This window comes from Frieseomelitta varia, unplaced genomic scaffold (genome assembly GCF_011392965.1).
Source record: "Frieseomelitta varia isolate USP_RPSP 00005682 unplaced genomic scaffold, Fvar_1.2 scaffold_320, whole genome shotgun sequence".
Taxonomy (NCBI): Eukaryota; Metazoa; Arthropoda; class Insecta; order Hymenoptera; family Apidae; genus Frieseomelitta; species Frieseomelitta varia.
In genome coordinates, this window is record NW_025110058.1 from 305,799 (window position 1) to 333,432 (window position 27,634).

The 27,634-nt window shown below is 41.0% G+C and overlaps 2 protein-coding genes across 4 annotated transcripts in view; one reads left to right on the plus strand and one right to left on the minus strand.

Annotated features, from left to right (window-relative positions):
* Positions 1 to 27,634, plus strand: part of LOC122530020 (protein bric-a-brac 1-like) — a 144,824-nt gene that overhangs the window by 48,569 nt on the left and 68,621 nt on the right. Inside the window, exon 4 of one of the 3 annotated variants that reach the window (XM_043656626.1) lies at positions 1,015 to 1,801. The exons of the other annotated variants lie outside the window; for them this stretch is intronic. Coding sequence (XP_043512561.1) covers positions 1,015 to 1,608 — 594 coding nt within the window. The 3' untranslated portion in view covers positions 1,609 to 1,801. Of the gene's footprint in view, positions 1 to 1,014; positions 1,802 to 27,634 lie in introns of those variants that run through there. 3 annotated transcript variants of the gene reach the window in all.
* Positions 1 to 27,634, minus strand: part of LOC122530024 — a 143,089-nt gene that overhangs the window by 20,703 nt on the left and 94,752 nt on the right. The gene's annotated exons all lie outside the window — the stretch shown is intronic.

The following is a 27,634-nucleotide window of genomic DNA, read 5'->3' on the forward strand; positions in this document are numbered from 1 at the left end:
TTCTTTTTTTTTTTTTTTCTTCTTCTTTTTTTCTCCACTGAGAAAAGAGATACCACGGCGAAGTACAGAGGAGGAAGGAAAGAAAGACAGAGGAGAGAACCTCGCGTACACGCGTAATACATCCGGTCATGCCAAAAACGCGCTTCTTACAAAGTAGTGGTCTCGTGAAAAACTAGCCTTTTGCCTGTTCTTTCTTTATTTATTTATTTTTTTTTTCTCTACTGTAACATATATATATATATTTTTTTTTTGTACTTAACCAATCGGTTTAGTGGCGATAGAGAGAGAGAAAAAAAAAACGTAAAATAGCAGAAGTAGTTAAAAGTTAAGAAAGAGAGAGAGAGAGAGAGAGAATGTGTGTGTGTCTGAGAGAGAGAGAGAGAGAGAGAGAGAGAAAGAGTGTAGAAAAGAGGAGAAGATAGAAAAGATTCTTTTTTTTCGAACGAGGAGCGCGAACGTGCGCCGATTGAAGCTCGGCGAGTCGCGGCTCGTACATGCATATATGTATATACGATATATGTGTATCTGTGTACGCTGTCAGTCGAGTAGCGTCGAAACGAGCGATTTGTCGCGGCGAAGTAGCGGGAACGTTGCACATAGCATCCATGCGTCATAAGTGACGGAGAGAGAAAGAGAAAGGCGGCGAGAGAAATCTGTTTTCTGCTTGAAACGATCACTTCAAAGTAAAGGAAAGTCCAAAAAAAAAAAAAAGAAGAAGACGGGAACTTGGTTCTTTTTTTTTTCTTTTGCAAACAAGATAGATGAATAGACAAATAGATAGATGAATAGATAGATAGATGCATATAGACAATCATAGATAGACGATGTAAAGAAAAGGAGAAAGTAAGAGAGAGAGATAGAGAGAGAGAGAGAGAGAGAGAGAGAAAGAGCGAGAGAGAGAGAGAGAGAATGAAAGAGCGCAGGGGAGAGCGAGAATTATTATTACTCGGGGGTGTATTACGGACGAACTAAAGGGAAGACAAGAAGTTGATGTTCTTGTTTGTTTGGTTGCAGGAGTTGATGGGTGTGGATGAGCGGATGTTTGCGTGCATGTACTGCGGTGCCTCGTTCCTCCACCAGAGCAAGCTGGCGCGGCACATCCTCTCGCACAGCCTCGAGTCGCTCAAGTACCGTGAGCAGGCGGCCCACCTGCAGCTGCAGGCTCAGCTGGGTCTCGAACCCGGTATGCACCTGCCGCCGGAGGCCCACTACCCCACCGCAGGTACGATCGAGCCGATGGATCTCGAGCTCGCGGCCCACTCGGACCCGACCTCCGGCGTCGTCCTCTGCAAGTTCTGCGGCAAGTCGTTCCCGGACGTCGGCTCTCTGATAGCCCACCTACCGGCGCACACAGGCGACAGGCCCTTCAAGTGCGAATTCTGTGGCAAGGCCTTCAAGTTGCGCCACCACATGAAGGATCATTGCCGGGTGCACACTGGCGAACGTCCCTTCCGGTGTACGCTGTGCGGCAAGACCTTCTCGAGGTCAACGATACTGAAGGCCCACGAAAAGACACATTATCCGAAGTATGTGCGCAAGTTCCTGTCCCCGAGCCCCGTGGATCCCTCCGAGGAAGAGGCCCCGCCGCCGCCACCGCCGCATCATTGAGTTCGCCTTAGACCGTGCAACAACCGCCACGTTCACCACCGCCGGATGAAGAATCGCCGATTCATACACCTTCTTCATCTTCATCATCATCTTCTTCTTCTTCTTCTTCTTCTTCTTCTTCTTCTTCTTCTTCTTCTTCTTCTTCTTCTTCTTCTTCTCAATCTTCGTTTCCATTTTCCCAAGTCCCTTCGCCGAATCGCCGTTCCATCACCATCGATCGCCACCACCGCGATGGAGGAGGACACTCCGGATAGCACGCGTCCGACCATTTACCGGGGAATCGACGTCGTTGCCCGCGCGACACCGGGAATGATGATGCGGTTCGACCAGGCAAAAGGAAACACGGACACGAGCAATTTTACTAGCGGTGCCTCATTCTCATTCGCTCGTTGTTTCTCCTGTTTCTTTCGTCATTTATCCCCGTTACTGTTACCACCACCACCACCATCACTACCACTGCTACCACTACTATCATTACTGTTACTGTTTCTTCAACTGGTTGTCGTTTGTCATCGTGTCCTTCTCTCGACACGGCAAGTTTCGTCGTTCAGTCTCCTGATGGTCGTGTCAAACGGCCGAGAAACGTTCGCGCGCCTCCTCCGTTGCAGTGTCGGAGCGCGCTCCTCGTCCATTCGCGTAGTCCCCGCAATCATTCCTCCCTGTTATCGTTCCTGGTCTCTCCTGTCTTTTCGTTCGTCTCCACGGAGGGTGTACACCTCGCGTTCATCGATCCCCGCTGAGCGACGAGGCAAAAAGCCGGCGGTGTTTCTAGTTAGTCCTGTGATTTTGATGAGGATGGTTGGTAAACGCGTGTTCAGAGGGAGGGACACGTTAAAACGAGCTCCCTCGTTTAATCAGTGCTTTAAGACGAAACGTTTAGCTTATACATATATATATATTATATATATATATCGATAAATTATTGGAGGTATATATATATATATATGTGAATGAGGGAAGAAGAGAGAGTTGAAGAGAGAAAGAGAGAAAGAGAGAACGAAAGAGAGGGAGAGAAAGAGAGAGAGAGAGAGAGAGAGAACGAGAAAGAAAGTGCGAAAGGGTGGGAGAGAAAGGGAAAACAAAGAAGAGAAAAAGAAGATGAATAAGAAGAGGATAACGAGAAGATGGAAGATTGGGTTTTTAAATCGAGATAAATTATGCGAGACACGATTAACGGTTGTTCAGTGAACGAAAAGGAAAAGAAAAAAAAAAAAGAAAACAAGGAAAGAGAGAAACAGAGCGGGTGGGAGAGAGAAAGTAAGTGAAGGGATGGGAAAGTGAGAGGGAGGGCGGGAAGGGTGGAGGGAGGGGGGGAGGGAAAGGAAAGAGGCGAGAAAGAGGACGAATGTGGATAAAGGGAGGAGAAAGAAGGAAAACTTGAGCCGCCACGGTTGGTGCTTTTAAGAGATTTTCATAAAATGCTGTGAATATTATATTGATTACGATTAACTATAAACTATTGTAATAATGTAAAAACGTTGTACGATGTACGATGTGACTGTTGTTGATACGATTGAGAATATTTTATACAGTTGACAAGGGGGGGGAGGGGTGGGAGGGGGATGGGTATTGGCATTCGCGCGCCGACGATTACGATTACGATTACGTTTACGATTACGTTTAACGATTACGATTACGACGAGGGGGGAGGGGGGTGGGAAAAAAAAGAGAAAAGGCAACAGGGGGCGGTCTGGGGAGGGAGAGGGGACTAGGACTGACGACAGGGATGGGTTGTACACACGGGGTTTACGTGGAAGGGTTGAGAAAACCAGGTCCACAGATGGCGAAATTCGATTCAGCTTGTGTTCGTGGAACGTTCGTGGACGTTCGCGGTTCAAACACGTCGACGCGCGGTAAAAAGCGTGTGTGCGAGAAAAAATATGGAAAATTTCAAGCGGTGCGCGCTCGCGCGCGTGCAGCGGCTGCTAATTAAGAAGTTGCGTTAACGGAGTGCGCCGGCGTCGATAACCACTCACCGAAATTGTTTTCGTTCTTCGCGTTCTTATTCGGACGCGACGGTGACTTTGCCCTTCGTTGGCTGGATTTTGCGGTCTTGTTTGCTCGAAGCTCGTCGAGGAGAATTGTACAACGTTCGCGTACAACGTTCGCGCGTGGATTCACCGATGATCGTCGAATGAATTTCCTTCTTCAGGTGTAAATGCATTCGAGATGTTGGAAAGTTTTTTTTTTTTTTCAAATTGATTGCAGAGAGATACGTCGTTTGGAAGCATTTCCCCTGAAGCTCTGGCGACTTAAAACCCGTACGATCTCCGTGCAGTTCCACCGTGCTGTACAACTAACTACATCCCGCGTTAACGAGAGATTATCGAATATATCATTCGCGAGCTGTCTGCCTTGGGAAACGTTCCCCGGAACTTGCTCTCCGATGCAGCCGCGTAACGCGCGCGTGTTGAGACGATTACTCGCGAGCTCTTACCCAATTCCTATCACGCATCGACATAAACACGATATCGAGGACGCGTGTCGGGCACGCCAAACACATCGGAGAGACAGCCAAGTCACCGGCTGTATATCCAACCGGGCGACGACCGTGTGTATAGGACAGGCGAGCGAACCAGTGCAATAACTGAATCACCACGCAATTCTCTTCTAGCCTAATTTCAAACGTTCCCCTCCGCAACCGTCATTCTCGGTGATTTTTCGCTCCTCATTGCGCGTGTTTATTCCCGTCGCGTGCGCGCGCGTGTCGAGCTTGGACCCGAAAACGGGCCAAGAGAGTCGCCTGCCTGACTTGTACTCGAATTTCTGAAAATTCTGTTCCGAGGGACGAGTAAAATCGAAGGAGACGAGTTGTTATTCGTTAATAACGTTCGGCGTTTCGTCGTGGTCGTCTATTCGCGAAATTCGACGCCCCTCTTCGAGAGGAGCATCGACGAGAGGCTCGACGATCGTGCAATAAGAAGAAACACAGAGAGAGATTGTGGTGACGGAAGACGAAATGGGAAACGTATCGAGCTTCTCGTTCTCGTGCGAAGCTTCCGTTTCTGTCCAGTTCCATCGCATCGGCGTACGGAAACTTCGACGTTCCCATTAAAACGATTCGCGCGGAAATGGACCGAGCGAATGACTTTAACGTACGTACGTACGTACACATGTACGTTCCGAGAGAAAAGAAAAGCACGCAGCCGTGTTCGAGAGAACACAGACGTGATGGACGGTGTTGTCCTTGTAAGCAGGATCCGTGTTCCGTGTATTCGTGGATCGACGTGGTGGAGGATTTCTCCAGGAGGTATGAAATGCCAAGACATTTAATTACATACGTAGATCTTTTGTATTTTTTCCTTTCACCATTTTTGTTCGTTTGTTTTTACGAATTCAATGTACTTAGGATCATCGTATCCTCACGTTTTGGTACGTGGTAGTCGTTAATGCCTTTTTTTTTTTTTTCACAGTGAACATACGGACAGCGAGATTTGCATAGTCGCGTTATATGAATTGTAAATCTAATTCTCATTTGAAATTTTATTAGCGCGTTCAATAATCATGAACCGCTATATGTTTTACGAGTTGGTTACACAAAGTATTAGCTTCTCTATAATATTGATTAATATTATTCAATAGTTTCTTTGTGTGTTTGCAGTTGGAAAGAAATGAAAAAAAATATAGTGGCTAGCAGAGTAAATATCCTGTACATAGTTAGTTGTCTTACATCACGCGCCCTTCAAAAGAAAAGGGTAACGTAACGATCTGAGATCTTTGCAACTCGAACGGATTGTAACACTACCCGTTGTATGAATATTTATGGAAAAGTAGAGATTACACGATAGCGATAATCGAAAAGCCGTAATTGTTAAGTTGTCGAAAGAGTTAGCTTGGAAATTCGCTGTAATTTATTTGAGAGTGGAAAATGATGCGTGTCAAAGGGATCGGCACACACGTTCTAAAAGACCACAATAAGTCGTATTTTCCATTTTTTTTCAAACGGGACAGTTTTACCGTTCAGTGTGTAATAAACTTTTTCTTGCAAATTTCAATTTCACGAGGAACGCACAGCTTCGAGGAAGTAGCAAATTTTCAAAAATAATTGTTGTATAATTGTCGTTTCCTTCCTCTTTCAAGTTCATCAACATGTCGCCTCTCAGGCGACGTTTACGATTAATTTCAACAAAACATCGTCGAGTCCATCTTTCTACATAATTCTTCAGCTACTTTGCATAAAGATATTCCTTTCTTGCCGCGTGATGGAGGATCGACAATAATCCGTACGTTTGCGAGTGTGTGATCTTCATCTAAAAACAGGCGCTCACGGCGCCATTTCGTTCCTCTTTCGTTCCAACAAGCGTTCATTGGAAGGTATCACGTGTTTTACTGTATCTATCAATGCCATATGAAATCGTTGATCCGCATCGAGAGCCATCCTGCGCAGGATAACTCCTGGAAGTCGCCTTTTCATCGCGTATCCTGACAGTCGAGTCCATCGTGCCTGGCAGCTTCTTCTCTCTCCTCCTCTCCCCTCCTTGCGCGATTTGCGAATTTTCCGCTCCCGTGAAATCAGTTTTTACCTCGCGTAGACGCGTCCGCGCACGAAGCGATACGAAGCAAAGTTGCACTTCGGCACGATGACCTCTTTTTTTCACGAGCGTTCGGGTGATACGTGAACCAGTATTCGTTCAAGCTGCTTATTTCTGTTTTTCCTATTAAGTTTAGATAAGGTAATTAGTAAGCTTAGGTTGCCGAAGCGTAGCGGACGATCGCTGCGACGCAGTTTTCGCGAATTATTCGTCGGAGAGATTTGGTTAATAACAATACGACGAGATTTTTTTCGAAGACGAAATCTCCTTTCTCTCTTAAAGTTGAAAATAGCTAATATTATCGACGTTACTATGATACGTAATATTGTTGTTGTTATTAACATTAGCCAGCAACGACAAACTTTTGCAATTTTGAGTGGAAAATATATCGTTTCAAGGGGGCGAGAGCTCCTTCTTTCTACACAGAAACAAGAACGAAAATTCCTTCAACATTTACAAGTTCGAACGATATAAATGCAAATTAAATCTCTCGGTTCGACCGATCGGGAGTACGAGATCGTTAAAATTCTTGATCTCGCTCAATGTCCGAAGCGAAAATCGTCAGTGTTGTTTTTCTTTTCTACTTAGCGTTCGAAAAAAGGCGTACGCATGGTGGACGCGATAAGACGGAGTCGGCAGTGTCGATAATGCACGTTTAATTCCAAAGTATAAGGTGATACGAATACGAGAACCAGTATTCGAGCTGATTATTTCGTGTGTTCTTCTTTAATTTAATCTATCATTCATTGTCGGTAACAGTCCTTCAGATTTCTCTCTCTTGCGCGCGATGCATAGCGGAATTTTACGACGCAGGATAAAAGGTTAATTTCTAAATAGTTCACGGATGGAAGAATGCGCGTGTATCGTAAAATTCATTTACAAATTCACGCCCAGAAACTCGTCATTTTGCTTTCGTTTCTCCGCTTTTCGCGAATTTCTTCGTCCGAAATGAGTGAAGAAAAATACTTGTTCGTGTTCGTGCATTTTATCAAACCCCCGCTCTTTGTTCTTTTTTTTTCATTTTATTTCATCTATTAAATTTTGCAATCTCGTCCGAATATTCTTCAATTATATGACGCTTCTATCTAATCTAGTTTCGCGTCCAGAATTCGAAGAAAAAGAGAAATAATTAAAGACTTTTTGTTCATTACAATTTATAAACATCCTGACACTTGACTGATCTATAAAATATGTAAATGCTATAAAGGCGAGGAAATGAATGACAAAATCATAATTGTAAGTGATATTCGTTTTTTTTTTTTGCCTTGGCGAAATCAATCACACATGTAAATTAGTTTCAATTGCTGTCGAGATTAGGTGTCACTGCTACAAATAAATCTCTTTATCCTTCCACGAGTTTGTGACGAGATCAATTGCTCATCTTTTGCTCATCTTTCGCTCAGAGATTCGAACAACCTGCCAGCAAATATCATAAAGTCAGGATGTCACAATTTTGTTCAACAAAATTTCACCGTCAAATGAGACAAACATCAACATTTATCGAAATTGCGAAAGCGAACAAAATCGTTTCGCTGCCAAGTGTTCTCATTTCGGCTAGCTAAGAATTTCGTTGGTCGTCTCATTCTTCCTTTCGATCGTGCTCGGTATTTTCTTCTACTCGTTCTTGGCTTGCACCAAGTGTCCAATATAATCGTTATTAACGCTAGAACTATCAATGATCAAACTTACACCTGAAATGAAGTTCAAGTTCAAGGAATGGGGGAGGGGGGGGGGGGCAAAATTTTTAGAACGCAAACCTTTATTAATACATTTATACATACAAAATTGATATATTAATATATACAAAAATTATTCAAATCTATTCAAAAACACATCTCTATGAATCCACAACAAAATTTCTACGAAGATTTACAAATTGGTCATTTCGACCATGCACGATAGTTCTAGCGTTAAAGCTGTAACCAAGTATCAATATAATCGTTTTTATTTCAAGTGACAGCGTCATCGATACCGAGCCGAAGAAACGGAACAGCCGTCCCGCGTCAGCGCGCGAACCTCGGTCTCGTCGGAACACACTCGGGAACGCAGGTTGCCCTCGATGCGATCGTGCGACCGAGCAGGACGAGCTCCACATTTTCTTCCTTTTCTTTCTTTTTTTTTTTTTTTTTTTCGTTCCCTTCTCGCCCGTTTCTCGGGCGCATTGTATATTTAGTAGCCGGCCGCTTTCTGCCGGCGTTCTCCTGCTCCTCGCGAGAGACCCTCGCGCGCGAGCCCGAGTAGTCCCTGGAAATCGATCGATCCGTGAAATATTCATCGCCGTCGTTTTCCGTGTGTGCTCTTCTTGTGTGTGCGAACAATCGTGTACGCCTCTGTACCGAAGGAATCGACCAACGACGGTCGTACAAACGTTCCGTTCGCCGTCGATTAATCGATAGGCCTCGTCGTACGCAGATTTTCGTGTGTCGTCGCGGACCGGACGTGAATATTAATTCCTGGTTGCGGTGAATCGGCGACCGGTCAAAAGTTAACGCGTCTCGTCTCGTGTTTCGTTTCGATCCTCTACCTCGAATCCTTTACCTCGCGTTTCGTTCTGCCACCGCGGTTCTTGTCATCCCCTCCCCCCTCCTCTTTTCCTCCATTTGGTTCTCTGGCTGGTCGCCAGATCTGATTCCAAAAGGGATTAGGGAGTTTCAGGCTTGTAAACTGGAAACGATTCGCTTTCCACTTTTTGCCACACTTTGACGTGGAGTCTTCGTTTTTCTTTTTTTTTTTTTTTTTTTTTTTTTTTGTAAATTCGACAGTTTGACATTCGGCTCTGATTAATAGCGAAATATATTACTCTGTTATGTTTAAAAAAATGTTAAAATGAAAATTGAATATCATTTTTCGGTCATATTGAACTTCATTTGATTTCGTATGTCAAGGGCTTATTAAATGGTAATTGCATTGCAATTTGAGATTCAATGAAGAAGATAATATCGAAACATGTCTTTTTTTAGTTTAGTCTTTTTTAACTTCGGAATATTACAGGTGTATGAATTTTGGCATGCGATTTTTCACTCGAACAGGAAGATGTTTCTCTGTCTATTAAATCCAGCCATAGGTTCACTTCGAACCCGTTTCGAATCTGTATCGAACTTCGATTCGAGGCTTGAAATTCTCGAAGACAGATTGATAGATTTTGAATCTAAAGTTTCGAAAGTTTCGATCGTTTTGGATGTCATTATCAAGACAGTATCATCGCGCAACTGTACCATGTACAATTACACTTATCGAGACATTTTTATTTTCTAAAAGTAGATAACAAACGTGACTCCGAGATTCACAAGTGTGTGACATATTGGACTTGATCCCATCCGTATCGGCGAGGTCTCCTGGCGATCTCTCGATGCTCCCCGAAGCGGGAACCTATGAGATTGCACTCTCCGCGAGTGTGTACCTAGCATTTTTAACAGCATTGCGCGTGGAAGTTGTTCAGACAGTCGTCCGTAAATTGTTTTCGATACTGAAAGGCGTCACGTTGAATCGCGTCCCTCGGCGATAATCGCGTTTGGTAGAAAGGATTAGTCGTTATTCCCAGAATGTCGGGGGGATTTCGCCGTAACGAATGGAACAAGTTTTAATGGATAAATGAGAGGAGGAGCCCTGCGTCTGCAGCATCGTCTAGTTTCTTTTTCTCTCTCTTTCTCTCTCTCTCTCGATTTTTTTTCTCTCGGATTTAATTACTCGCGAACTGTTTAGAATCCTTCGTTACGGAACAAGAGATTTCCAAGTAGTTAAATCCTCGTTGCCTTTGTCTTAAAGGAAGAAATTATTCAAGCAGTATGTCTACTGCCCTTTGGTAACGCGCGTATCACGCTGTGCTTTCCACTTTCGTTAAAAGGCCCCAGTTTTCTTCCATTTTTAATCATCACTTTTTTACACCGTTAAATACGCTGTTAATAATTTAAAGCCGAGGCAAAAACGAAGCTGCGAGAGCGTGCAAATCCTCTCGCTTGCTTGCTCTGCCAGCTGAGAGGCAAGCAGAAAAATTTCCACCTATCTAAACATTTTATCGTCCAAATCCATTTCACACCGTTTCCGCGTAACCCGTTGCAATCTGTTTGTTCTTGAAACAGAAACGTTCCGCGGGAATTTAGGTATTACGTATGCCTGCGAGTGCTGAATGCGCGTGAACGTTAGAGAGTTTGCAAGTACCGTGAAAACGTAAGAGAGCGAATTGAACAGTCTCTACGAATGAATTTTCAGGTGTTTTTCCGTTTGCGATCTCGTCATTGTGAAAGCGAGAAATTATTCGAATGTACAAGAAGTTGTCAAACTAAACTTCTAAATGATCTCTAAAAATTCAGAGGCCGACGAATCTTTTGCTTTTCACTTTTCTGTGCATCGCTCAAAAACCCCCACGAGACTGCAAATAGTTTGACAAGCAGTTGCGCCTCAAGTATCAAGATGAAAGTTACAAAAATTCGAACAAAAGGTTCTTCAAAAAAGGAACTGCGGATTTTTCACTTTTACAGACACCGGAGATGAGCGAAAAAAAAAATGAATCTTCAAAAAATTCGAAAAGTCCAACGCACCGCTCTTTCGCAAACACAGAGAGGCTCTCGCTGGCAAAGAGGCGAATATATTGCTTTCTCCAAACAAGCGGCTGGCAACGAAGAGCACGGTTGCTGGCGCGATCCGGAAATCTACGACGCGACGACCCAATGTCCACTGTGGAGCTTGTGAGTTCGCCTGTGTGCCCGTGCGTGGGTATGCGTGACGTTTAGCCGCAGCATGAAATCGATTCGCGACATCGGTCCACGTGCGCGCGAGCCGTATCCTGAATCACGCTGCTTCAGAAACCAGCAATTACCGGGGCGCGAGAGCGCCGGCCGCTTTATGACTCTGAATAATTCATGTTGGCCGCTCTCGAACCGCCGCGGCGCCATCCGATGCAAATATTTAGTTTAGACGCCGCTGTTCGGCCTGCAAAGTGCATCGAGATTGACTCGTTACCGAGGGGCAACCCTACGACAGGAAGCCATCCGTCTTCGAGACCAGCTGGAGGACGCGATATTTCTCGTCGTCCGCGTGTCGATTATGAAACGTACCTCCGCATGTATTATTAACACGCCATCACTTTGATTCGTCGCGTGAAAATTATGCGTCTCTCTCTCTTCGCACCGGTTGATTACCGATATCGCGCGAATCTGATAAATTGGCGACGAAGTACGCTGTCGGCTAGCTTGCGAAAGGCGTGCAACGATTGCGCGTGATAAATCGCAAACGTTTGACGTTAATTGTAGGGTTTTGTTTCTTTCCTCTACCTTCGTGGTGTGTATCAGTCGTGAAAATAATTTTAAATATTTCAAAGACAAACGAGCTTGACTTAGAACTTAGGGCTTGGCTAGGATTTGTGACACGAATGTATATTTATTTGTTCATTTGGGTTCAAATTGCGCAGATTCCGTAGAAATTATTTTACGTCCTCGCGGCGGGTAGTAGCAGTTAGCTTTGACAACTTGTGAAGCGTCGTACAGTCTATGCTAATATTTTAGCTATTTCTCAGTGGTGGAGAACTGGCTGTGGGTTGTATCTTACTTCTCAAAAGTTTCGCTTGCAGTAATTTTCAAGACGCGTTACTCATAGCGAAACTCATCCCGTTTGGGAGAACTTGCCCCGTGTATCTTACGGTTTAAGTAGTCTGCGAGAGGTTTCCCCGATCGACCAGAGCCAAAATTTCATGGAACGCGTCAATTGATATCCTGCTCAATCGATATCGTCCTCTTCCTGCGGTGTTTCCTCTTGTAATAACTATTGTTTCGCGAAATAATGAAATAATCTTCTTAATATTTCTTTCGGCGATTCTCATGAGAGAATTTAGATAACGATATAATACAAATTCGATTCAAGTAAAATTCTTAAATATATTGATACGAGTGTCTAGCAATCAGTTTCCGGATAGGTATCTTCCATTGTAAGTTATATATTTTAGAATAATTGTAACAATGTTGAGTACACATAGAAACAAAAAATAAGATAATCAATCGTGTGTGGAAATTATTCAGTTTCTTTTTTAACCGAGATAAAAAAAATAATCATTCACAACTTTGAAACTATTAATTTTTCGATTCATATCTATTGGGATTTTTTTCCGTGTTTCGGCAAGTATTATCTATCCTAGAAGTTACGAATTTTTTTTTATTCACCCTGTGGAATTTCCGAATCGATCTCGATCGATGAAAGCTTGTAAACCGTAGAAATAAAGCGAATACTCAATGACGAGTAAAATATTTACTAAATTCAACGATGCTACTTGTCTCGAATTTCCGAAACATTCAGGCTGAAAAGTGTTAATAGACAGATTGCTATCACGCGATTACTATTACGGTGAAGTTGAACGCTAGGAGGGATCGGCGGAATGCTCACGACTGTCATAACACACAATGTATTCATTGCAACGCATTCAGTTCCAACGCATTTAGCATCGAATAATCAGAGATGATGACTAACGTGTAAAGGGTTGATTGCTTTGTTGTTCGGAGTTCCCTCTTGATTAACTGCTGGCGATAACTTATGATCTCGCGGATGTGAATTACGGCTAAATTATTCTGCGATCGATTACTGTGTGATAGCTACGCGTTGGTTTCTCTTCTCTTTCTCGATAATATAATCAACACTAATCGCTAAAGGCGCCATTCCAACCTTTGAAAACTTTGACGAGCTTGCTAACTTCGATCCTTGTGCAGAAGGATCTTTGATCAAAATTTTAACTCCTATGTACATCTGTAGTAATACATTTGCCGTTGCTACTTGGTAACCTTGCAGTGCAAATAATTTCTAAATCTAACGATCGCTGAAGCCGAATCGAAACGAGAAACGAAAGGGAGAAATCACATTTTTAATTACATATATTCTCGTAGTGAATTCGTTAGAAATCGACGCGAAATGAGGTCAAATTTACACGATCATCCTCCTGATTTGTTTAAGAAAGAAATTACGTAGTTTCTAACTTGACGACTTTTGCCTGCTGTCGTAAAGAAAGGACGATCGATTTCGCCACGAAATGGCCGTAATATACCAACGGAATATTCTCAGAACGTGATAAAGTGCAGCGAACGAGGAACACTTCTCAACTCGGCCACCTTAACTAACCGAAACTCACGAATTCCACGGGGTGACAAACTCGGAAACATTTGGAAACCGATTTAGAGACTAATTCTCGGTAACCGTGTCCCTCCGCTGTTTGTTACGCGGAATTGATTGTTAAGACGGCAGCAAGAGATCGGGGCTTCGCCGCTACCTCTGCACAAACCGCGGCGAAATATCGACGTTAATGTGAAGAACGAATCTCGCACTTCCGCGATTCGACGCTTTATCGACGTTACTACCGTTGTTTTCACGGATGTTACGCCCGAAATGGAGCACGAGACAAGGCGCGGTTGCCTATCTTTACGATTGATAACTGAAAAAATTCGCGTTTGTCTTTTTTTCGCTTTCGGTGATACGACCGGCAACGATCGTCAACCTCGGGCTCACTAGATTTTCGCACTAGATTGTCGTAGATATTGCTTATTTTTACACTCAACATGTATGATTCCTCTCTGTTTCTCTCTCGGGCTGAAATTACGAAATGGATTTTCGCCAGAAATTGAAACGCGAGCACTCTATTTCTGAACGCTTTCACGTTGATATCTAGATAGCGGTTATATTTGTTAATGGAATGGAGTTTCGGGTACGTCGGTTAAGTTCAATAATTCAAGGCATTATTTAAATACTAAGAGATAATGCAGACTCGTCTCGCACAAACTCGTCTTGCAACTTACCGTGTATCTACACGGAAAATGAATAAAGTGCGAAACTCACGGATTTCAAAAATATCATTCTAGACCTTTCAGTTATCTCGGACGGCTCTTGAGAGATGAATCGAAGATTAAGAAAATTATCTCTAATGCTATAATATTATTGATTCTCTAAGAAAATATTTGTATATTTAAAATTAATAGGATGCATGGCCGTTTAAATCAGAATAGCGAAATGGTTGCAATGGTGATCATTTTATACTTCTAAATGAATAAAAAAAAAAAAAAAAAGAAATGAATGAAAACTATAATAAAAAGTACTAGATATCATACAAATATGATTCATAAATTTCACAACTAGTGAACGAACGAATAAATTTTTTACTCACTCACCGACATTTGAGTAGTAACAGTGTCAAGAAATTGAAGTTTAAAAAAATTTCTGATTCGAACAACTCAATATTATACGATTCTCTACTGACTAAAAGACACAAGTAGGTATTACGCTGAAAGCGCAAAAAGCAAATACATTCCTTTCGGAATTTTGGACAAATGTAACGCCGGTAATGTGTAACGTAATAACATTCGCGACACGTTCTACATTTAAATAATAACTCGGCCTATTTTGCATAATGGTTGGTAGTGTATCGCTTCCCGCGGATTGCAATATCAGCTGCACGCGATACCTAAATTTCAAGTTATTGCTCGAACCTGAAGGCGTTTGTCCCGAAAATCAGATAAATTCCCCAGGCGAGCGTTTTCCTTCCCTGGCTTCTTGATATTGTTCGCGATCCCGCGGAAATATAAGGGGAACCCGTGTGCTTGACGCTGCCGGCGTGCCTTGTGCTACGAATAGTTAAAACTTAAAACGTATTGTACCACGGAAAGGACTGCGAAAGATATGCATCGAAAATTAAATTACACGTTATTCTCGTCCCTGCCGGAGTATATGAACTTTGATCTCGTTTACTGGACTGAGTACTTATGCAAATTTACATTTTTTATATAAATATATCGAAAGAATATAATTTTGTAATTAGAGAATTTTACTGTCGACGTCGATTTAAATTTAAATTTCTGTTCATCTATTATCGTTGGACCGTGGATCTTTATGTAAACGAAACTAAGGGAAACATTTTGATTTGTCATCCCATCTTTAATGTACGCATGAAAGATCCACAGATCGTTGCAAGTTATAACAGGCACTTGAATCATTTTTAGTTACGAGACAAATCTTGACTCGCGATTTTCGTCAAGTCTTTCTAAATCCATCGACGCGTAAACTTTCCAACCGTGTTTTGACGGTAATAAATTTGAAAAGTTAACAGCCAACGGCTGAAGCGAAACTCGGGGTCGCTCGACGCGAAATAAATTCCTGATAACGACACGGTAAAGATATTCCACGTGCGAAAGTCTCTAACTGAAGGAGACGAGTAACGATAACAATGGCTTTGATGCAAGACGCGATACAGTGGCAGCGATCACTCGCTTATGGCTGCGTCTATTATCCCGGCCGTCGTTTACTGAAAACGGCGAGCTATTCTTAACGCTTAGCGCAAGAGGGTGAAGCGTTTGTTATTTTGCGTGCTTAGTCACCAACTCGGTTCTCGGGTTAATGTTTTATTCTACGTCGTGATAGAACTGTGCACAATGCTGGCGCGATTGAGATAGTAGTCGCGATCCACTGCATTCCGCGAGATTTATTTCTAATAATTGTTTCAAGGAAATTTTGGATCACGAAAATATTCAAACACTGTAAAAGAATCTTTCTGTATTATGTCAAGTGCGTTGTATGAACCGTTTAAAAATTTCAAATAACAATTCTAACGAGAGACGACCATTGTGATTGTTTTGGCGAAATTTGAAATCTATTTTAAAATATATTTAGAAGATGCAGCTTAAGATTGTGTATACATATATATATATATATATATATAATTAAAGATTGTGTACACACATATATATATATAGACGTAATTTAATTTAAATGATATTTATTCAAGTTTCAAGAAATCCAAAAACATATACGTACATCTTTATAGATAGATGGTTATCACTAGTGTCAAAATAATGTATCTATACAAAATTAAATCGGAGAAAGCTCAACAAATTCCACCCACTATAAAAAAAAAAAAAAAAAGACGAAAGTAATAGTTATCTTGTCGGAAACGTTTATCAAATCTACGATCGAAGCAAACTGCGATTCGTTCTACTGGATCAAATCGTTACGAGCTGCTAACGATTTATTGATCTTTCCCATCAGCAAGATTCTATCAACCAACGCAACGATTGAACGTACCACATAACTTCCACTAATCGGCTCGATTGTTCCAACAAATAAAGCGAATTCGTGCCTCGTCGTCGCGAATGTGCGAACGGTTTCTCCCGGCCGCTTGGAAAAAAATGTCATGTAAATTCGACGTGTGTGCGCGGCGGGGTAGTTGCGTGTATCGCGCGAGTCTGAGGGGTGAACAAGGGGCGCGCGTCGTCACCTCGGTGTAGAACGAGGGTGATAAAGCGAATACTAAGCCGGAGTCGTCATTTGCTGGCGGAGCACGTCGCGAGTACCTCGCCTCTTCCGCGACTCTAAATTGCGAGCGGAGGAACAGCGGCGACGAGAGTCGCTGAAATCTACGTATCACGCGCGAGAAAAAGACGATCCTTCCAATTTTCAGCTGCGCCAGGGAAAACGAATTGTGCGACGACACAACCGGAAACTATCATACATAGACCGTGAAATTTCACGGACGGTGTGCGTGTATCCTCGTAACGCACGGCGGGTAAATCTGCGAGGTCTTTGTGACAGTCCCCGGTGGTGTCTTTCTATTAAACTGACCACGGTTGGATTACGTTTAACTGAAATTATATATACGTGGCTAGCGAGGGGAACGTGAACTGGCTGGAAGGATCCAAACGAATCTTTTCGAGTAGAAAGTGAAGGTTTGATGCTCGTACTGCGAAAGGAAATTGCTTTGTACTCCCCCTCCCGACTACGAATTACGATAAATGTTTAGAAATTTATTAAATTAACTGAAATTCCTTCCTCCTTTTGGTTAAATACTTTACGCAAGCACAGCGTTTTTTTTTTTTTTTTTTTTTTATTAAATATCTATCACTACTGTAATATGCTTGAAAAATGACTGTTATGTCATAGTGATTACTCGTTGATCCTTGACGAGTATAATAATTTGACTTCAATAAATTATTGATGTTGACACTTTTGATGAAAATTCCATTACCATTTTCTGGGAACTAAAAATATCGATACCGTTCAATTTAGAATTGTGAAACGTGAAAAAACGTCAACGCACGTCCAACAAGTATGAATACACGATTCGTAGAAAATTGATCGGAAAGCCTCTGTACTTTTATCTACGTTTAATCTAAACTACGAATCTCTCCATACGGTCATACGGAGGATAGATCTCGAGCAACTCGAACAAATCCAGTTTCCGATTCACCTCATAAAAATCGACAGGCCAGTAATGCGCGCTCGACATAATATAGGTGTACACACCACGTATACACACGTGGTAGAGGGCCATAAATCAATTTCGTTGTCGGCGCAAACCTACATACGTTACATCTGGCTTTAGAAACGCGCCTAATTTGACGGCGTAACGCGTAATCACATTTACGTTCTGATTAACACATAATGCGAAGAGTAACCAGTCAGCGTTCCCCTGGAAATGTACATCATCTCCAGAAATTACCCTCGTTACGTATTTCACGTTTCGTTTCGTAATTCCTCGTAGCCCGTGTCGAATATGGCTGCCGGTAACGTATCAGCGTATTAACATCGTTTACCGATCTAATTGCAGCCACGAAAAGAAGCAAACAAAGTGAGAGAGAGAGAGAGAGACATAGAAGCAAAAAAGGGAATGAACGTTCGTAGGTTAACAGCTCGTCAGACGTATGCGAACAATAAAGCAGAAAATCGAGCCTTCGTGAAAACGCGTGTTTAACCAACGTCTATGTAAACGTGTGCGATCCTGGATGGATCTGTTGCGCAGAGAACGATCTGATGAGGCCGTGCACGCGAAATAGGCAAAGCGTGTATGATATCTGTACGAACTTTAATAGTACGTAGTCTAGGAGTAAGTAATTCCCCATTTGTATTTCGAAACGAGAACACGCTACGAACTAATACATCTCAACTTGTACATTTGGCCCGTTAAAAAAGAAAAAAGAAAAAAAGAAGAAACAGAGGGAGGAAAAAGAGAACGGGGAATTAACTGTCTGTATTAATAAGTGCAATGTGGAACTACGAGAAACATGTATCAACGGTGTATCATTATCAGTGTTTGGAATTTTTATTATATATTTATATATCTTTTTATATTTGTATATTTATTATATGTTTGTTTTGTACTATATATTATATTTTATTTCTCTTCGTGAAAGATTTGATGCTAACGTTATGGCGGAGTTAGCGATTGTTACTGTAACAGACAGAGACGTAAATAGAACTTCTGTAGAAACTGGAAGATGTATCTTTTTACAATCTTCAAATCACTAACGATTCTTACGAAGAATTGAAAAATATACGATTTCAGTAAAGAAATTGTAGACGAGATTATTGTTTTGAAATACTCTAAACTCGAATCTGTTAATTTTAAATAATGTGGATACTTTGAATGTTATTGAAGTAATCCTACTGCAAAAGTTCGTCACAACTTTTTGCAACTTTGACTAGATCCTTTGTTTCATTATCAAAGCGTCTGAAGCTTAATAAACAACATCGTCAAAATTAATTTAACCCTTAAGACTGATTTAAAACAACATATACTCTCTGTTTTCTCATTTATGTAATTACATACGTCTTTAAACATTGTCTTATCGTCGATATTTTTCTGCCTACGTAAAATGAAATTCCAATTCAATTGGAAATTTTAATTTCTATTTTAAATTTTACATTCTACATTCTATTGGAAACATTAGAATCTAAATTTCACGCTCGAATAACCTTAGAAATTCAGCGAAAGAACTCACAAGCAAGAAAAGAAAACACCATCGGCAATATAACATATCCGAATTTTTATTCAACTCTCAGTTCAAATACACTTCGTATTTCAGAAATTCCTAAAATCGAATTAACGATCGAAACTTTTACAACTCGCAAACAGCCACTCGTCCTTCAACTATTCTTCTTATTGTCCACACTTGCCTCCTGATCTCATACCTTCGATCTTTTCGTAATCCTTTTCATTTCGCGAATCTTGATGAAACCAGAAACACACGGTGTAAGCAGCGCGAATAGCGAGCCTCTATGGTTTGTCTTATTACGAGATAACTGCCAGACAGATAGTTTTACCGATGTTGCGCACCCTCTGGGGTAGAGCCACAGAGTGTGTCGAGAGAAATGTCGGGGGATGGTTTATAGGGGTCGAAAGCGTCTGGCCGCCACGGTCTTGAGCTTCCCGAGTGGATATTTCGCGACTCTCGTCTTACGTGCCACTCATAAAAAGGCCGGTTTTACGCTGCTCGAGAACCTCTCCACCGTGAGGAAGGCTGTAATTGACGAACCGTCCACGAAACAGAAGTTAATCCGTAAACCCTGGCGCACAGTTAGTGACCTCCTCCTCGGGGCTTCGCTAACGAATCTCGCGTTGGTCGGAATTTCGTTGAAAGCGTTGATCTCGTTGTTCGTTACGCGAATGGTACACGGGGTTTCTTTTCTTGATTCTTTGGACCGAGGGATTGTTTAATCTAGTGAATAGCGACATGTGTTTTGTGAACTAAACCGAGGCACACTTGGTCGCCAAAAGATCCTCCCTGGTCGGTTAAATTCAACAGGTCCCCCTGTTATGGCGGTACAGATTTCCTTTTTACTTTTCCTGAAGTCTTTTCGAGGTTTGTTTCTTCGCGAACAACGGAATTTTTTGCAGTAATTAGACTGAAATTTCGTACTTTCATTGAAGTAAAAAATATTACGTTCTATGAGACATATTCATTGGAAGTTATGAAGATGATTTCAAGAACTGTGAATAATATATTCAAAATTCGCAATTGTCAGTATTAAAAGTATATTTCCTTTAATTTTTCTTATTAATTTTGTTAAATTTGTAAAATATCAAAAACAAAAGGATGAGATCGAAACTTTGATCCGTACACGAAATCGGAAATTAGAACGTCAACGATCGCTTCAAGAACTCGAATCAAACGTGTTTACGTTTCGATCTCGATTCTGAGCAGGGTGATTCTGTTAAAGCTTCTTTGTCCCCGTTCCCGGCTGCGTCTTCATTAACGTTAATCAGCACCGGTCCAACTTACAAACGTACAGCTAAAGTACAACTATCGATAGTCGGAAAGTTTCGTAATTGATCGAGTTGGAACTTCAAACGTTGGACGAGTGTCTCGATGTGGTTATACTGCACAAAGACGTCCCGGAAAAGTACGTGTTGCGGATAGAGAAATAGCAGAATGGTGAACAAAGATAAGTTTCAATGGAATCTCCAGTTGAAAGGGTTTGATACCTAACCACGTCCCAAGTTAATTCTCTTTAACCGAACAGTCTTTACAGATGTAAAATCTACTTGGCTTTTGTGCTTTGTGTTTGCAAGTGACAATGTTTATTCAACGTTTATCAAACAGACAATTATACACACGTGGATAGTTTGATTCGATTGCAAAGTTTGACTCGAGACAATTTTTAATCTAGGCTCTCAGTTTAAAGTTTGAAAACAAGAATCAACTATCCGGCCGTTCGTTTCGAATTCCAAAAGCTCTACAATTAACAGATTCAGAAATTTAGAATCCCTTTCTAAATTCTAAAGTCACAAAAGCCACGACTCGCCAAATCGGACAACACACACACACACGCAACAACATTGCTGTGCAAAACCCAGCCAGAGAGACAACAAACCCATAAATATTGCAACGCGCGTCTTCGCTAATACATTTCAGTGGTACGTGTGCGTCATGTAAATACAAAATCGCGCGGTTACGTGCCGGTAATGGACGGGGAAACTGAACTGGCAGCACGGCGACATGTACAATTTAAATCGGCAGGAAACACTCGGGTAGCCGGGATGCAGCGAACGCGATCGACACGATCGCGCGGGGCATCTCGCTAAGGGAGGATCACGGCTCTAACGTAGGAAGTTGGTACGCGAGGCGGTGTTATCTGTGCAGCCTTAAATCTCTCAGGTTGACGGGGGCGGATAAAAATAGAGCAGGTCGAACGGTTTGCTCCCCCGCCCCGTGGGTCCCACCGGGATTTTCACCCAGCTGCCGCGGTCTGAATTCAAAAAATTCCAGCAAGAAGAGAGAGAAATCTATGCGTTTCCGCTGTCGGTACGCGTATCCGTTCATTCTCGTCCCGTTGAAACTTGCCCGAATCTCGACGACGTGACACACCGCACGAAAACAAATAAATAGCACCCACCAGGCAACCAGGGCACAGAGCAGTGGATCGTTTGACGTACAGCTTTCCTGATCGCTGGAAATTTCGAGATTTCGAGTCGACAAGAGACGCGGGGAAGCCCGGAAGAATGAACGAAACATCGGACGATCGAGCTCGGGCGCGGTACTTATTTTTCAAAGCGATCCGTGACAGCGTGTCTTTTTATGAAACTTGATCGTTTCTCTTTTTTTTTTTTTTTTAAGTTGGATAGAAAAGATTGGAAATGAGTGAATCTCTAAACACTAAACAAATCCAAAGGAAGAAGTTTCAACGCGGATATTTATGTAATTTCATTGATTTATTAACACAGTTGAAGACGAAATATAGTAGCGAGTTAGTGATTGAATGAATATTGCAAGGAACGCTTTTGCACTGTTAAATTTTTCACGTATGCATAAAAATTCATAGGCTAACAGTTAGATATTGAAACATTTTCCTCGGGCAACACAGACTCGATGTACATATGTACACATGTATCGATGAATCTTTTATAAAGATAAGCACAGAAGTGTCCCAGTTTAGCGCATGTAGGTTTTACGAGTGAGTCTCACTTTGCGTAAAAGTTTTATGTCTCTCCGGTTGTAAAAAGCTTTTGTTTCATACGTTGTAAATACTGGAAAGCGTGCATGATAAAAATGGTATTATCTAATGCAAATTTCCTATATGAAAGATTCGAACATAAAAAAATCAACAATTTAATAATGCACTCTGCTTTTTGCAATATTTTACATATTTCACAGCGTCTGTTTCCGGCGATCAATTCTTAATCGTATTTTTTCTGTTTTTTTTTTTTTTTTTTTTTTGTCACGACTGATCGCCATTGTGACTACCTGCAGTGCGTTACTCTCGAAAGATAAAAATCATGAAAGATACATGGGACGCGTATCTTCCGCCATTCGTGTCCACTCGATGCCAACGAAATGATTGTAGCGTGAAGCGTGACAAAGTGACACTCTCCAAAAAGATAAATAAAAAATTTCGACGGAAAAAGTGCCAAGCTTTTAAAAGAAGTGTGTGTTTGGTAGTAAATCGGTGTATATCTCGCTACAAGCCACACTCTTTCTCATTTACAAACGAAATTGTGCAACGAAGTTATTAACGAGTTCCGATGTGCGAAACTTCGAGATAATGATCGTGTGTATTAAGAAAATCATCGTAATATGAACGTCATCGAATTTCTAATTGTACGAAACTTATACAAAGACAATTTTGGTTAAGTGAAGATTAGAAATGGACGTACAGTTAGAAAAATCTAAACAAGAAAATTTTGTTTGAGATCGACGTGGCTGATATACTTGTTGAGACACGAGAAAATTGCTTGAATTATGCTCGATTGAAAATAACGATGAAAATTATTCCCAGCGATGTCCGATCCATTTACTCCGTCTTCGTTCAATTCGAAATTACAAGCTAGCAGCGATAGCGAGCTATTTATCTCCGCGAGGTGGGAGCTTAAATCGACAATCAGATCCTCTCCATTTTACTCGACACGCGAGATCAGCGAAAGAAAGATGAAGCGAGTCGAGTAATCGAATCACTTCCTCTTTTTTTTTTTTTTTTTCTTTCTTTCTTTTTTCAAGCGCGGTGTTTATCCGCAGCTAGTTCGTCTCGCCGGAAGCTTGTCGTTCGCGCGTTGCCTCGAAACACCATCCGTCTATCGGACAGCCATTCGTCTTGCCACACTTTGCATCGGAGAACCACGCTCGAACGCGTTTCCCCGAATCTTCCCTGCCTCTCGGCTGCATCTGTGCTCGCAGTTTCGCTATTATTGGCTGGTTGATAGTTGATTTCTTTCACCGCTCGTTACTCATTCATCTCGACGACCGAACGTGTCTGTCGAGCTGTCGCGAAACGCTGTCGGCTCCGTAATCCACGTAATCCTAATAAATCCTCGTGTATTCGCGTTGCGATTGGCAAAGGAACAAAAATGAATAGTTCGAGTAAAAATGTAGTTCCGTTTTCTGTCGGGAAATTATTTGTCAGGTTTATTTGGCGCGTGATTTTGAAGACAGCAGTACCAACGACAAATGTAACGATGCTTTTAGCCTGGTTTTAATATAATTTATTAGTAGGTATAATATTGTATTTAGAGTGGGAATTTGAAAAATTCGGTGCTTGCGTTAAGTTATTCCGCACTTTTTATGCAGACACTGAATAATTAAAAACGCGTACAGTATAAGGTATTTGTTATCGATGAACGATTGTTATATTGTTTGAAATTAAAACGTTAAACATTGAAACAACGCGAAAGGTAATTAAAAAGTTGTTTAACGTCGAGCGGAAAACCAGAAATTGAATAAAGTTTGTGAAATATTAACGACGCAACATTTCCATTATTGCAAAATAAATTTCATCCCTTGAAACTCGGTGGCTCTTTTTTTTCTCGTAAAAAATCGAACAACGTTTAATTACGGGTAATTTCGAGTGAAATTACAATAGCAGATAGCAGTTGATTTTGACGATCGTATGGTAGTTGAAGGCTGTAGATGTCTAATTCCCAAATTCAGCATTATACTGCGTTTCGCCGGCTAAACCGAGCTCTTAATGCCATAAACGCGAAGTGCAGAACGGATGCATACAATCACGTTAAGTGACTATATTTAGGAAGAAGATCGGGATAATACGTGCACCGTTGGCCAAACTAACGCTATGAAATTTATACATCAAGATCTAAGTGGTGACCATGCAGTTAATGACGGTGCAAAGAGCTTAACGTCCAGTTTGGCCAAATGAAGCTTTCATAAACATCTAACTTATGCCTGGCTGGTTAGATTGAATTTTATAATGAAATGAAGAGGGAAACAGCTCTATCGGACTTGGAATCGTTCCAATAGTATAATAAACAAATCTGATCATTACGTCGAACGACAATTTCGAAATAAATTATTTTAGTTATCCGGAACTTAAATTACTTTAATATTTAAAATAGAAAACAATAGAGACGAGAAGATTTGAAAAATGATTTCACATTGAAAATCATTTTTTGACAGAATGAAGGAATGAAATATTGAGAGTATATACTTGTATTAGTTAATAACTTAGATTTTAAAATAGAAATACTATTTGGTGTGATAGTTTTATCTCTCACAATGTACTTGTTTTTTTTTTTTTATGTTCCAACCTACAGAACTGGTACAAACTTCTATTCAAGTTTTTTAACACGTTTTCTCTCTCTCTTTCTTCCTCTCTTTATACATGTATACCAGTACATCTCATTGAATTACAAATTAACTTTTCATACACACACGAGATAATAATAATTTTTTCCTTCGATGTTGTATCAAAAATTTACTCTTCATATCGTGTCCCCTGTATAAAATGTACACAGTACTTTCATCAAATATAGAACACAGAACTTTTCACACGTAGGATAATAATAATTTTCCTTTCGATATTAAAGATCATTCTTTACAATTTCTTCTCACGTGCACATACAGTGTATCTAAGTTTTCCGGTTCACTAAAGAGTCGCTCAATCCTCACTCGCCACCGTTTGAATGAGAAAAGGAGAGAACGACTTATTCCCCGAAGAATTTGCCGAAGAATCGAATTAAAAGCGATCGCGGATTATACTCGAAACTCAAAAAAAAACCGACAAAGATACAAGCGATGGAATTGAAGAGAGAGTAAACAACGGGAAAACAGGAAACGAACGGTCGAACAGAAGATTCGTCGTTGAATTATTCCGCGAGGACGTGATTGCTACCGGGAAGTAAATTACCTGTTCCCCGTGACCGGCTGACTTCGGAACTACCTGCTGTAAAAGATTGCAAAGCTGACGCGATTCACCTGTATATATATATATATGTATGTATGTATGTACATATATATATATATATCGAGGTTACGAAACAGCATCGTGGAAAGTACGTACACAGGCCGGCTATAAAGTCTCCCGGGGCTTTACGATCGGGCATCTTTGAAACTATCGATTACTGGGAGTTTCCTTCATGTTCCTCGAAAACTCTTGCTTCCACGGAAACATCCCCGTTCGATCTCCTGTCGTGTACACGGATTTTGATGCACGACCGACTCCGGTTCCCTTGTTGCAACCCCCATCCCACCCCCTCCTCTTTAGCTCTCATCCCCATCCACAATCGCTTTATAGAGCAAGCAACTTCAGGTACTTAACATCGTGGCAGAGTTCTGTGCGATCGACGATTAATCGTCAGTGAAAAGTGACGAGTTTAATTCTACGGATAATACGACGGTGTGTCTTGTCATTTCTTTCGTTTCTCGTTAATCGAATTCAGGGCAAAGGGCGGCGTGGATCGTTGAAAATTTGGGCGTTTCAACAGAAACGCGTGAAATTTATTATATTTTGGCTAAGATATTTTTTTATAAAATATTACGAACGCAGTGAAAAAAGATTTTTCATTATTATCTAGTTACCTATGCCTTTTCTTTTTAAATTTTAAATTTTTAAATAGGAATAGAAGTGGATCTTGAATAGTTGTAGGAGCAGAGGTATCATAAATCGTGGCAAAATAGGTCAAGACAAGACTTTTGATATTCAGCTTTGATAATTGATTTTAATTGAGCAGTGAAATATCAAAACTGAAATTTATTTGCCAAGCAGAAAATTGTACCAGCTCTCGAAATGTGAACCTCAGATTTTTATGTGTTTGATGTGTTAATTTAAATTTAAACGAGTCTGCTAAAGTTCACGTGGCGTTTTTATACATTTCAAATAATTTATTAAAATGTAATTCAAATAATTTATTAAATGTATCATAAAACATTTGAGAAATTCATTATTCATTTTCGGTATTTCCATCTATAGTCAATGCTTAAAATTCGAAATGAAACGGACGTCAATTTTCTCTCTAACTTTTCATCTAGATTATTTCATAGTGCATACTGTTTTCCACAGAATTTTCAATTTAGTGTTAGTTTAATGAAGAATAAATTTTTCATCGTCATTGATTGACAAAAACGATGTACTCCATCAGATCAATTCTCATTTCTCGGTTTTATAATTATCCAAAAATTGTTCGCTCAAAATTTAAATAGCAATATTTGACGTAGTTCACAAAACTTCAGACTCTCCTGTTTCTGTCTCAACTATTTTTCAAGTAAGAAAGACGATGGCTACGAAATGTTATTTGTAGAAAAAATCTGGCTCTCTTCTGGCAGAAATTTCAGAATTGTCGAAAAATGTGAAGCGTCAAATTCATTGAAAAAAAAAAAAAAAAAAAAAAATGGGTAAAATATTATGTGTAATTGATTCGTATATCAGCAATCAACAACCGGTGTGTGTGACTTCCGGCGAGATTTCAATTTTTTTTTGTTGTCGCCGAGGGCCATTTTGTTGACAAAGAAATATTGCAAATACGCGTATTGTCTGGGATAACGATGAAACGAGGTAACATCGCGATATACGTTGTTAAAATTGCATTCCGCCGTGCGATACACAACTCGCTGTGTTCCAGCGATGTTTTTAATACCTTTCTCGTTTTGTCCGTTCCATAGTTCTTCATTCCCTACCGCCGACTATACTTCCAATTACCGATATCAACGCAATAATCACTTTTATAACCGTTGTACCCCTGCCGCCAATAATTCGTTCCACGTATAGAAAAAAAAAAATCCTCTCGCTCTCTGTCGTGTGAAAACAAATTTTTAACTACATCGATAAATCTATATATCAGTATTCGAGATTTTCGAAAAGGAAGGGAAGTTTGAGGAAAGAAGTTTCCAAGAAACCGAGGGTATTAAAATTTTATTCCACTCCACGCGAGATAGAAATTTATTCCATCACACGTGAAACGTTAGTATAAGTAAAATTTTAATACCTCGCGTTCTCTCCTTTGAAAATTCTCAACGTTGATTCAACGTTTACCGACGTAGTTAAAAAATTTGCTCCACAACAACATGTACATTCTTCGCAAAATTAAATCGAAACAACTATTCCTTGAAGAATAAAGGAACCTTTTTTTACAACCGGTAACCGGTGAAATATAAAACCGAACTCGGTCGGTCCACGTTGACAGGAAGCTGCGACGTTTTCTGTTACGTTCGTTTTTAATTAACCGCTTCCTCGTCATTAACGATTCTTTCTTGCTCAACGTCCGTCTTGAGGTCTCGATAGCAACGGGACACCCAGTCTGAAATCGTCTTCTTCGAGGGACGACGTAGCTCAAGGCCACGAGAGGGTTAATTAAATACTTAACCGTCCGCGAGAAGGGCCTCGTAAATCTTGACTGGCAACCCTTGTGAAGTTTCGACAGTTTCCTTCATCCCGGTGGCCGAAGCCGCTTTTTCATTGTGCTCGTCCTGGCGAGGCTCGACGTGTCTCAAGTTTTCATTTCCGGTGGGCCGCCATCTTGACTCGGTTGTTGCGGC